This window comes from Lactuca saligna, chromosome 5 (genome assembly GCF_052625555.1).
Source record: "Lactuca saligna cultivar CGN05327 chromosome 5, ASM5262555v1, whole genome shotgun sequence".
Lineage (NCBI taxonomy): Eukaryota > Viridiplantae > Streptophyta > Magnoliopsida > Asterales > Asteraceae > Lactuca > Lactuca saligna.
The window spans coordinates 219,843,737-219,856,226 of record NC_136421.1 but is presented as its reverse complement, the minus strand read 5'-3'; the positions used below and the strand labels follow the sequence as shown (position 1 = coordinate 219,856,226).

General features: G+C 44.3%; 1 protein-coding gene across 1 annotated transcript; it reads left to right on the top strand.

Moving 5' to 3' along the window:
• Nucleotides 1-9,145: 9,145 nt before the first annotated feature.
• Nucleotides 9,146-11,059, top strand: LOC145044994 (ubiquinone biosynthesis COQ9-like protein). The gene is made up of 6 exons (XM_078993348.1): nt 9,146-9,618; nt 9,886-9,993; nt 10,078-10,242; nt 10,319-10,490; nt 10,594-10,667; nt 10,765-11,059. The coding sequence occupies exons 1-6, from the start codon at nt 9,319-9,321 to the stop codon at nt 10,837-10,839; spliced, it is 894 nt and encodes a 297-aa protein (XP_078849474.1). The 5' UTR covers nt 9,146-9,318; the 3' UTR covers nt 10,840-11,059.
• The last annotated feature ends 1,431 nt before the right edge of the window (nt 11,060-12,490 follow it).

Genomic DNA, 12,490 nt, shown 5'->3' with positions numbered 1-12,490 from the left:
ATCCTCATCACATGTGATGGTGTTTAGGTAATGGCTAATTGGTGTTATGAGGAAACCTTCAGCAGCTGAGGACCAGTCGCGTCGAGCTTGAAGTTTCCCTGGGGCAAGCCTAGGATGAGAGTATCAGAGAATGGCAGTAGTAGGAGTGACTTGGTGGAGTCAAGGCGGTTCTTGAGGAAGGTACGGATAGATGTGGAAGGTAGTAGGGACCCATACTACTGAAAGCAGAGGATCCGTACTTGAATTAAGGAAGGCCAAGACAAGACCAGGAAGCTAGTAGTAGTATCATGATCCCTTGAGATATTTCAGTGCTCTGATGTTGTTATGATATGTTTCAGAATGGTAGTTTTGCGTCCGAGGCCAGCAGCCGGCAGTTCAGATGCCGGAGGAGGATCAGGATCGGGATCAGGCCCGGAGGCCGGGCAGATGGATGAGCAGACTAGGGAGTTCCTTTCTTCCGAGGTTACCCGCATCATACTAGAGCAGACTCCTGTGATCTTTGGTTCGATCAAGGAGGGTATTTTAGAGCTGATGGATGAGCGATTGAGTACTTTCCGTGCTGAGATGGCGGCCGTGATGGGGTCGCGCACACTTACGTTCAGAGAGTTCAGGGCATGCGGGGCTCCAGACTATCATGGGGCGCGGGACCCCATAGCGAGTACCAGGTGGTTGGCGGATGTGGCCAACGCATTCCGCACTAGCAGATGTCCCGAGGGGGACAAGGTCAGATTGGCGTCCTGTCTTCTGAAGGACAGGGCACGGGATTGGTGGGAGGAGGTCGGACACGCCATCGGGGATGATGCGGCGTTGGATGCTATGACCTGGACTGATTTCTCTACCAGGTTCAGGGCGGAGTTTGCACCGGTCATTGAGGTGCAGCAGCTAGCCAGGGAGTTCCAGGATCTTACTCAGACTACCGAGTCAGTGGCGGAGATCACCGCCAAGTTCAGGGAGAGGGCTCTTCTTATTCCTCAGTATGCAGCCGATGAGGAGATGAAGAAGGCCCGTTATCATGAGATGTTGCGGAGTGATATCCGCATGTTTGTGAGCCGGTCCAGTTGTAAAATGCTGGACGACATGATTGCTAGAGCCAGGGAGAGGGAGATTGATCTCGAGATGGAGAGGAAGAGGAAACCGGAGGCGGTTTCAGGTTCAGGTAGTGCGGGCAAAAAGCCCAAGGTTTCAGATCACAGGTCCAGGAGTCAGCAGAGCCACGGCCGGTGTGGCAAGTGTGGGAGGATGCACGAGGGGGCGTGCAAGGCAGGGAGTTCCGGCTGCTACAAGTGTGGTCGGATTGGGCATATGAGCAGGGATTGTACGGCCCCTGCTACTGCGGTTTCAGCATCAGATCTGATTTGCTTTCAGTGCAATCAGAGGGGACACAAAAGGTCCCAGTGTCGCAGTTCAGCTGCAGCAGGGAAGGTGGTTGCACCTGCCCCTGCCACCCTGAGGATTACGGATGGCCGGCAGGGCCGAGCTGATGCGCCGGTGGCGAAGAGCAGGGCATTTCAGATGACAGCAGAGGAGGCGCGAGCGACTCCTGATGTGGTGACGGGTATGAATCCTTCCTTCATCTCTTGTTATTATATTGCTTGAATATTACTTGATGATATGTTTTATTTAGGGTCGTTCTCGGTGAACGGCATCCCTGCTTTGGTATTGTTCGATTCGGGGGCTACCCGATCATTTGTATCGCTTGCGCTTAGCAAGAGACTTAGCAGAGCTCCCGAGGAGCTGGATTGCCCACTAGAGGTTGAGGTAGCAGATGATAGGACCGTGAGGGTCGGCAGAGTACATAGAGGGTGTTCCCTTCAGATATTTGATGAGCAGTTTTCAGTGGACCTGGTTCCTATTCCCCTGCGTGGGAATAAAGTTATTGTGGGCATGGATTGGTTGAGCCCCAATGGGACGGTGATTGATTGTGAGCTACAGCTAGTGAGGGTTCGCACTCCCAGTGGGGGAGAGATAGTGATTCAGGGCGAGAGGCCCCAGCGAGGACCGATCTTTTGTTCCGCCGCGAGGGCGAGGCGCTATGTTCAGCAGGGTTGCGCCGGTTTTGTAGCCTACGTCTTGGATGCCCGGGAGAAGGGCAAGACGGCGATTGATGATGTTCCTGTTGTTCGTGACTACCCGGATGTGTTTCCCGAGGTTTTGCCGGGGATACCTCCAGAGAGACAGGTTGAGTTCAGGATCGATCTAGTTCCTGGTGCGGCTCCGATAGCCAAAGCACCATATCGGCTAGCTCCCCCTGAGATGCAGGAGTTGTCTACGCAGCTTCAGGAGCTGTTAGACAAGGGTTTCATTCGGCCGAGCAGTTCGCCTTGGGGAGCGCCGATCTTATTTGTGAGGAAGAAGGATGGGTTGCATCATATGTGCATTGATTATCGGGAGTTGAATAAAGTAACGGTGAAGAACCGTTACCCACTTCCGATGATAGATGACTTGTTTGATCAGCTTCAGGGAGCGTCTTGGTTCTCCAAGATCGATCTACGCTCCGGTTATCATCAGATGAGGGTTAGAGATGAGGATGTACAGAAGACTGCTTTCAGGACCCGGTATGGTCATTATGAGTTCGTGGTGATGCCTTTTGGGCTCACCAATGCCCCAGCCGCGTTCATGGATCTCATGAACCGCGTGTGCAGACCGATGCTGGATCGGTCGGTGATAGTATTCATAGATGACATCTTGGTATATTCCAAGACTCAGGGGCAGCACGAGGAGCACCTGCGGGAGGTGTTGGAGACTTTGAGGAGGGAGAGACTTTTCGCAAAGTTCTCCAAGTGTGAGTTCTGGTTGCGCGAGGTGCAGTTTCTTGGCCATCTCGTCAACCAGAAGGGTATTCTGGTAGATCCGGCCAAGATTGAGGCCGTGATGCAGTGGGGGGTCCCGAGGTCTCCATCTGAGATTCGGAGCTTCCTAGGGTTGGCAGGGTATTATCGGAGATTTATTCAGGACTTCTCCAAGATAGCAGTGCCACTCACCCGACTAACCAAGAAGTCGGTGGTATTCCGTTGGGGGCCTGAGCAGCAGGCGGCGTTCGAGACTCTCAGACAGAAATTGTGCGAGGCACCGATCCTTACCTTGCCGGAAGGAGTAGAGGACTTCGTAGTCTATTGTGATGCTTCGATCACAGGTATGGGAGCAGTATTGATGCAGCGAGGCCATGTGGTAGCTTATGCCTCGAGACAGTTGAAGCCTCACGAGGCTAATTATCCTACCCACGATTTGGAGCTGGGGGCGGTTGTGTTTGCCCTCAAGATTTGGAGACATTACCTTTATGGGGTCCGCTGTACTATATACACGGATCACAAGAGTTTGAGATATCTTATGGATCAGCCGAGTCTGAACATGAGGCAGAGGAGGTGGTTGGACATACTAAAGGATTATGACTGTGAGATCCTTTATCATCCAGGGAAGGCCAATGTGGTGGCCGACGCCCTGAGCCGCAAGGTGTCGACGGCCCCTATCAGGGATCTGTGCATGAGGATGACAATGATCACTCCGCTGTTGGAGCGGATCAAGGAGGCTCAGGTGGAGGGCCTTAAGGAGGAGAGGCATAAATGTGAGAGGATAGTGGGTCGAGTAGCATCGTTTGATTACGATAGTCGGGGTTTGTTGACGCTTCATGGTAGGGTGTGGGTACCGTACTGGGGTGGAGTACGGCAGGTATTGATGGACGAGGCTCATAAGTCTCGATTTTCTATCCACCCAGGGGCGACGAAGATGTATCGAGATCTTCGACCGGATTATTGGTGGCCCTGCATGAAGCGGGACGTCGCTTGGTACGTTGAGAGATGCTCGACCTGCCGGAAGGTCAAGGCGGAGCACCAGAGACCTCACGGCAAGATGCAGCCGTTAGACATTCCCGTGTGGAAATGGGAGGATATCACCATGGATTTTGTCACCAAACTCCCTAGGACCGCACGCGGGGTGGACTCGATATGGGTAGTAGTGGATCGGTTGACGAAGAGTGCCCATTTTATTCCGATTCAGGAGAGTATATCGGCGGAGAAGTTAGCCGATATCTATGTGCGAGAGATTGTGGCACGTCATGGAGTGCCGGTATCGGTGGTGTCGGACCGAGATGTTCGTTTCATGTCCAGGTTCTGGAAGCGATTCCACGACGAGATGGGTACTCGTCTCCATTTCAGCACCGCTTTTCATCCTCAGACTGACGAGCAGAGCGAGAGGACGATTCAGACTCTCGAGGACATGCTTAGGGCATGTGTTCTAGATTTTGGGGGCAGTTGGGATACGTATCTTCCGTTAGCGGAATTCTCGTATAACAACAGTTATCATGCGAGCATTGATCGACCTCCTTTTGAGATGTTATATGGCAGGAAGTGCAGGACCCCGATTTGTTGGGGCGAGGTCGGTCAGCGAGTCATCGGGAGCACCGAAGTGGTGCTCAAGACGACTGAGTTGATCCAGCAGGTCCGTAGTAGGTTGCAGACTGTGCAGAGTTGGCAGAAGAGCTACGCCGACAGGAGGCGTTCGGACTTGGAGTTCCAGGTGGGAGATATGGTTCTCCTGAAAGTCTCACCTTGGAAAGGTGTCATCCGGTTCCGGAAGAGGGGCAAATTGGGCCCCAGATTTATTGGTCCCTTCAGGGTTTTGGCCCGGGTGGGTCGGGTTGCTTATCGGTTAGATCTTCCCGAGGAGCTTAGTCAGATCCACAACACTTTCCACGTGTCGCAGTTGAGAAAGTGTTTGGTGGATGAGTCAGCAGTCGTTCCCCTAGAGGATATTCAGGTTGATAGCAGCCTAAATTATATTGAGAGACCGGTCGCGATTCTGGATCGAAAGATCAAGACCTTGAGGAACAAGGTCATTCAGCTAGTAAAGGTGTTGTGGCAGCACCGGAAGGGATCTGAATGGACGTGGGAAGCTGAGGAAGAGATGAGAACGCACTACCCGGAGTTATTCGCAGATCCAGCCGTAGCAGACTTCGAGGACGAAGTCTGAGACAAGTGGGGGAGAATTGTAACGACCCGTTCCCGGTATGTTAATTAATTGTTAAATTGTCTAAGTTTACAAGAGGGACTCGGCGAGTTCTAGCCTGACTCGCCGAGTTGGGTCGCACATTCTGTACACACGGGAGCCGGGGACTCGACGAGTCCATATCCCGGACTCGACGAGTCCTTCCATCTGGGTGAAACCCTAAATCCCCGGGTTTGCCCACTATTTAAACCACATTATAGCCCCATTCTCGCCTCCCTCACCCTGAGAACACAGTGTTAGAGCCCCAAACCTCCATTGAAGAGCTTATATGTGTTTTGGTGCCATTTTGTGAAGGTGTGAAGAAGGAGAAGAAGGAAGAAGCAAGGAGAAGTGTTGTAGTGCAAAGATCCAAGGCCAAATCAGAGTTAATTGAGGTATTTTCGGAGTTCCATCTTGTTATATGCTTTAAACTTCCATTAGAGCTCTCCTAAGAGCTAGTTGATGCTTGTTCCAAGCCTTACACTTGCATGAATGTCTTATTAAGTCGGAATATCTATGGATCTGAATGTTGGGGTGTTGTAGAGCCCAGATCTACTGTCTTTTTGGAGTTATATTGCATGATAACCATAGATCTACCCATTTTATGCATCTTTTAGCCTTATTTCCCTTATTCATGAGGTTGTGCACGTAAAGTTGGAAACTTTACGTGGTAAAACAGCTTATTGGACTCAGATCTATCAATTGTATGCATTGGATTCAAACAAAATCAAGTAGAAATCAGTTGCATGGCGGCGACTCGGCGAGTCGGAAGGACGACTCGACGAGTCGGGTCGCGAGTCCCGAGTTCTTCAGTTTTATCAGTGTCGAGTGTACGAGGTGAGTTAGAGAGTGGACTCAGTGATGGAGGGACTCGACGAGTTTGTTCATACAACTCGGCGAGTCCAAGGCAATCTTCTTGGGATCAAGAACAACTCGTCGAGTCTGTTCATACGACTCGGCGAGTCGGATGAAGATTGTCTGAGTTCTTGGATCAAGTAGGTACTCGTCGAGTCGATGCCAGACTCGACAAGTGGCAGTGAGCAGAAGTGAAAAGTGAGAGTAGGACTCGGCGAGTTGGGTGGCCAACTCGGCGAGTCAGCCCAAAAGAGAGTTGACTTTGACCAAGGGTAAAAGAGTCATTTTACCCCAAGCGCAGTGTTTAGTTTTTGATTGAGTGTGTTTATGGACTTGTAGCCGAGGAGATTCAGGAGCAGCCGCCGTTAGCCTCCCGAGCCACACACTCAGCAGCCAGCTTACGAGGTGAGTTTCCTTCCAGTAGGAACGGGTCTAAGGCCACAATGCCGGCCCGTTCAGTTAGCGGTAGTTTCCGGATTTAGGCCCGATGCAGCAGTTAGTATGTTCGATGCCTTCGTGGTTCGAACAGGATTTGTGTGCTATGTTTTATGTGTTATGTATTATATGTTCCGGGCCACGGCCCGATGCAGCATGTCGTATATGTGTTATGCTAGATGATGTGTTATGCTATTCCATGTTCAGTCAGTTCCGGACTTCGGTTCGATGCAGTTAGTTCCGGACTTCGGTCCGATGCAGGGGACAAGGTCCCAGTTAGTTCTGGACTTCGGTCCGATGCAGTTAGTTCCGGACTTCGGTCCGATGCAGGGGACAAGGTCCCAGTCAGTTCCGGACTTCGGTCCGATGCAGTTAGTTCCGGACTTCGGTCCGATGCAGGGGACAAGGTCCCAGTCAGTTCCGGACTTCGGTCCGATGCAGTTTCTGGGCTTCGGCCCGATGCAGTGGGCATGGCCCAATATGTGTTTATATGTTATTGTATGGTATGTGGTATTTTGGGGGAGCTCACTAAGCTTCGTGCTTACAGTTTCAGTTTTGGTTTCAAGTACTTCCGCAAGCAAAGGGAAGAGCTCGGGATGATGACATCGCACACACCACCGCCTCAGCTTTAGCCTGGGATTGATTTAGTTGTTTGATTTGATGTAGTATGATACAGTTTTCCGCACAGTATCTTATCATGTTTTGGAATACATCACGCATGGTTTTATTATATGATACTCTGATTACAGTTTTGATTATATTAAAAATAAAAATTTTTGGGTCGTATTTTTGGGTCGTTTCAGGTACGCTGGGCGTACGTGCTTGGCCTCCGCATTTCCTTTCCGCGAGTACGATGGGTGTACCAGGCTTTGTACGCCCCGCATATGCAGCTCCTTCAGCCCACAAACAGGACCCAAAGATCAAAGGCCAACCCAAACCACACCACACTTTAATTGTAATGAATAATAATAATAATACCTGGAAAAACTTGGGTGCTACACTAGTAGTTTTCCCCGTTAATGAGATAAGACTTATTATAAACACTTAGTTCAGTTGATTTTGATATTGGGTAGTCTCATTCATAGAATGTGTGTAAGTTAGGAACAGAGAGTAGAGTTCTATTCTATGACACTTTCATTTGTCGATGGTATGAAATAGGTATCAGAGTACAAATAGTATTCATTTTTGGATGACCAGAAATGATGGGTCCAGATCAAACAACTGTAATGGTACGTCTAGTAATCTCCTAGGGTAAGATGACAACACTTGATCATTCTAGATAGTCTTGTGAATTATTTTGCTAGTGTGGGTTCATAACCCACAAACATAGATGAAAATAAGATACCATATTCATCAAAATACTCTGATGGCTCGAGTGCCTTTATGACTTACACCAACCAAGGAAGCCCCTAGCTGGTAATCAAACATTTTCAACCCGATCCACTCAGTTTGTATGCATCACATGTATGAAGACTTAAGCTACTGAAACTTGATTAAGATGTTGAATTATTAAGAGACAGTTTGCATTTGTGTTCATGATCATTAGGTCTTTACGCTATAATTTATGTATATATATTGATTAAACATCTTTAGAATTTTATTTAAGACAATCTTTGTTTCCAAAATAGATTTTATACACTGCGATTTCTGCAAATAAAATATCTTGATTTTTAAAGTGTGAAGAAAATTCTTTTTGATGTTCAAGACTATTTTAGTTATATGTGTTTTTACAATGTTCCGACTCTTGAAAACCGGATTATAAAACCGATCTAACTGATTGGTTCACACCGGATTTTAATTTAAATTAAATGATTTAGATCTGTATTATAAAAACCGAAATCAATTTAAAATCACACTAGTTTAATCCTAATGATCCAATCCTTATTAACAAACACCTAAACCAAATTAACCATTTAGGGGGTGTTTGGATTAACTTTTGTGGGGCAAAAGTCCTTTTTGTAAAAGGACTTTTTGTAAAAGAACTTTTTACAAAAGTTATTTTTAAAAAAGTGTTTGGATTAACTTTTGAAGGTAAAAAGTCAAAAGTTAAAGTGTTTGGTTTAACTTTTACATATAAAATGACTAAAAAGGACATGTTTACATGTTTACATATTTACTACTTCACAGAAATTGGTTACCTGTTAACACAATCCCTAAACAAAAAATTTCTATCAGCTTCATGTTTCATCAATTTCTCTAATTATTAATCCATATTTTATCAAGTTCACTAATTATTAATCAATATTTCATCCACATTTCATCAATTTCACAAAGGTATGTTAATCACAGAATATCAATTTCAGAAATAGGAGGAACAAATCACAGCAGATGCGAGACAGCGAGAGAGAAGAACACTTCAAGGAAAATCGGAAAACCACATGTCTTTGCTACTGAAAATTGGAAATCGACAGCAAGATATAGTAAAATCGATTGTAAAATCGACAGAAAGATGTTGTACAACATTGGAAATCGATTGGAAAAGAAGAAGAAAACTTACCTGTCGGCGATGGAGATGGAATAGGCCGGTGTAGCAGGAAGATCGTCAGCGTTGCAGCAAGATCGCCAGTGTTGAAGGCAAATCGATCGAGCAAGATGCAGGAGAGAAGAAAGTGTGAGCGGAGAGAACGAGAGATTCGTGAGGGATACTGTGAATTGATTAGGGTAGGTGGGATATAAAGGTAATTAATGGTTTTACCTGTTGAAAAGTTAAAAAAAAAGTTACGATTTTGTAATTTTTCAAAAAGACTCATTTTACTCTGCTGCAATAGTTGATTATAAAAGTTATTTTCAGTTTACCAAACATATTTTGGACTTTTCCTTAAAAGATAAAGTTAAAAGTTATTTTAAAACCAAACACCTTACCCGAATATCGCTTTTAAACCGCTTCGTCTCCTACGCTTCTTATTGCAGGAAATGGCGCAACGTGGAACCAAGAAATCCCCCAAAATCAAGCAAAACAGTCGCACACATACACAGAAATAGAAAACAATCAGACATCCTCCCTCTTCTCTTCCTCGATCCATCTGTGTTCATACCAAACCATTGCAAATGTATCGATCGGCAGCGAAGCGGTTGCTTCCCTATTCATATTTCTCTGTTAAACACTGCTTACAAACCTCTCGACTGCCCATCACAACGCCTCGCTTTCGTTTTCGTTTTCTCTCATCGGCGACATCTGATCCCCCTTTCCCGAATGGCTTTAACACCAACACCACCACCTCATCTTCGTCCACCCAAACAGATGAATTTCACAACCCTTCTGATAGTGGTGCCTCTAGAAGAACACCACCTAGGGCTAATTACGAAGAGGAACAAGCTCGAGTGCTCGCAGCATCTCTTCTCCACGTGGTGCGTTCGATTTCATTTTACAATTGAAACCTAATTTCTGTTCGTGTTATTCCACACTAATCTCGGCTCTTATTTTCGATTCTAATTGTGGAATGACGCATATACGTATGTATCGCACTCATTTCTTCAAATTAATTGGAATGCCTGGTCTGGATCAGTGTTAAATTACAATCTTAGGTTGTGCGAAGAGATCCAGAAGCTTGGTTGTGGTGTCATGGTGTGTTTATTTTGGCTAATTGAATGCCTATTTCTTTTTCATTTTTGCAGGCTAGGTTAGGATGGACTGAAGCAGCCATGATTGCAGGTGCTAGGGACGTTGGTGTTTCCCCTTCCATTGTTGGAGCTTTTCCACAAAAAGAAGGTGCCCTAGTTGAGGTATACACATCTTCTTCCACACTTTTCACCTCTCTTCACCATCATCTTTGATTAATCTTTTCATTCCCTGTACTCTTATTACAGTATTTCATGGACGAATGCTTGAAAAAGCTTATTGATGCAATCGACTCTGGCGAGTTACAATTACAAGATTTGGTACCAAGTGAACGCATTGCAAAGCTTGTTAGATATCGCTTAGAATTGCAAGCTCCATACATATCAAAATGGCCTCAAGCTCTAAGCATTCAAGTAAGTTTTATTGCTATTTCCTACATCTGTTTAGATCACTTTAAAAGTAATTAAACAATCAGAATTATGGACATAGGCACAACCATCAAATTTCGCAACAAGCTTTAAACAACGAGCAATGCTAGTTGATGAGTTTTGGCATGCTGTAAGTGATGAAGGAAATGGTGTGGATTGGTACCTAAAACGCACTGTTCTTGGTGGAATTTACTCAACAACTGAAATATACATGCTAACTGATAATTCCCCAGGTTTGTTTTAAAGTTTAAGTTTTGTTACATATGGTAATGAACTAATGATTGATGATAAATTGATAATGGTGTTGTTGTTGCTGTTGTTGTTTTTTTTCTTCAGATTTTAATGATACATGGGTATTCTTAAATGAGAGAGTTAGAGATGCTTTTGACCTAAAGAAGACATTTCAAGAGGTTTGTTTATTTTTTCAATGCCATAACTTGAATTTAAATGCATTTTCACATTTGAGTATTTTGTTTTTTTAACTATTTTGTTGGGTAAGTTTTTCAGGTAAAATATTTTGCAGAAGCAGTGGGGGCAGGGGTAGGAGGGTCATTTCAAGGGTTTATGAAGAAAGGTTGTTAAGGATTGAGAATTTGATGTTTGAAGATTATAGCAAAGGTTTACATACTTTGTTTGATTGCTTATCTTTTATGGGACCCTAAAAAATAAAGTTAACATCTTTTCTTTGAGTTTGAAAAGTATTTGTAGTGAGTTGTTAGATTGTAAACGGGGCAATTGCGAATAATTACCCGACAATTTCAAATACCATTTTATAGTCGCTTCACATAGATTTATACAAAAAGTCATTTTTATAGCCATTTTTTTTCGTTTCAAGTAACATTTTAAAAAAATATGCTTAAAAGGCCTTCAATAGGAAGGGGGAACAAATAACCGGTGACAATGATGATGTGGTATGTCGCGTGACATTTTTGTTAGAACTTACGTACATGTTGACATTGCATCCTTGTGGCCTTTTTATGCCATGTGTTGTTGATAATGATGATCTTGCATGTAAGTTCAAGCAAAGTGAGGTTGTTGATCCGATATTCAAAGAGGTTGAAGCGGATCTAACAACTTTGTGGTTAGATGACGATTAGTTTGGATAGAGAATAAAGGCTTACCCTTGTGTGCCTGGAGGACTAGTGCTTTTAAAAAAACGTGGCAAGTGAACGAGCGTTTTCTTATTTCAAGATGAAGATCAAGAGAAAAATATTACTTGTGGCCACATATATATAAAATGAAAGATATTGGTTATGATAATGGTAAATATTGAGGGGCTAAAGTATGAAGTACATGTCCGAGAGATATCTGAGTGGGTTCCTAAGATAGTGAATGATGATGATGATATAAATGATGCTAAGAGTGAAGATCAAGATGATTTTGATGACAGTTCAGAAAACGAAAGTGATGATGGTGAGGATTCTGAACATGATGACATGTACATTGTGAGTGAGGGTATTCTAGGTACTTTTGAGGCTAAACATCATTCTATTGATGCTATTGATTAAAATGTTAAAAATTGGATTCCAAAAACAAAGTGGTGATGGTATGTTCTATGGTTTCATCTTTTGTACTTGGATGGTGAGAAAATAACAATAAAGCATCAATTTATTTGGATTCAAATGCATCGCGAAGATCTTTTGTAGATTTATGGTTTTGATAGAGATTAAAGAGAGTCAGATATATCATTCAAGATGTGCCCACAATGTCACAACTAGAAATTTTGTGTCCTGTAATCACTATACTCAAGTAAATGTTGAATTCAAAAACTCAAGAGCATGTATGATGCTTACTCAATGGAAAACTAAACCCCAATTAACTACATCAAGCAATTGGAAACCCTAGAAGTTCTTGATTAGGTCCATTTTGGGACTAGGACTTCCTTATTGGACCTAAATGGACCAATAAGCTTCCAATTTGACTATCATGGGCTTAGAACCCTTAAATGGGCTCTAATTGGACCCGCATTTATTTATTTCAATATTTTGGGCCATGTTGGGCCTAGAATGAAATGAATTAAAAGCTTTGATCCATGATTAACCTAAACTAGCTCAACAAAGTATAAAAATCATATTATATTTCCTTTTAGGTTAAAACTCATCCAACTTAACTCTAATAATGGGCTTAAGGGCATTAAAGCCCAAAACCCTTCTCTTTTTTTTTTTTATTTTCGGCCCAAAAGCTCATAACAAAGATGAAGAGTTGACTTCATCATGCCACATCAATAATACCT

Excerpts from the sequence above, each read along its gene's own strand:
- LOC145044994 (XM_078993348.1), top strand. The coding sequence starts at position 9,319 with ATGTATCGATCGGCAGCGAAGCGGTTGCTTCCCTATTCATATTTCTCT. Across the intron at positions 9,619-9,885 it reads CAGCATCTCTTCTCCACGTG|GCTAGGTTAGGATGGACTGA; the intron begins GTGCGTTCGATT and ends TCATTTTTGCAG. Across the intron at positions 10,668-10,764 it reads TAAAGAAGACATTTCAAGAG|GTAAAATATTTTGCAGAAGC; the intron begins GTTTGTTTATTT and ends TAAGTTTTTCAG.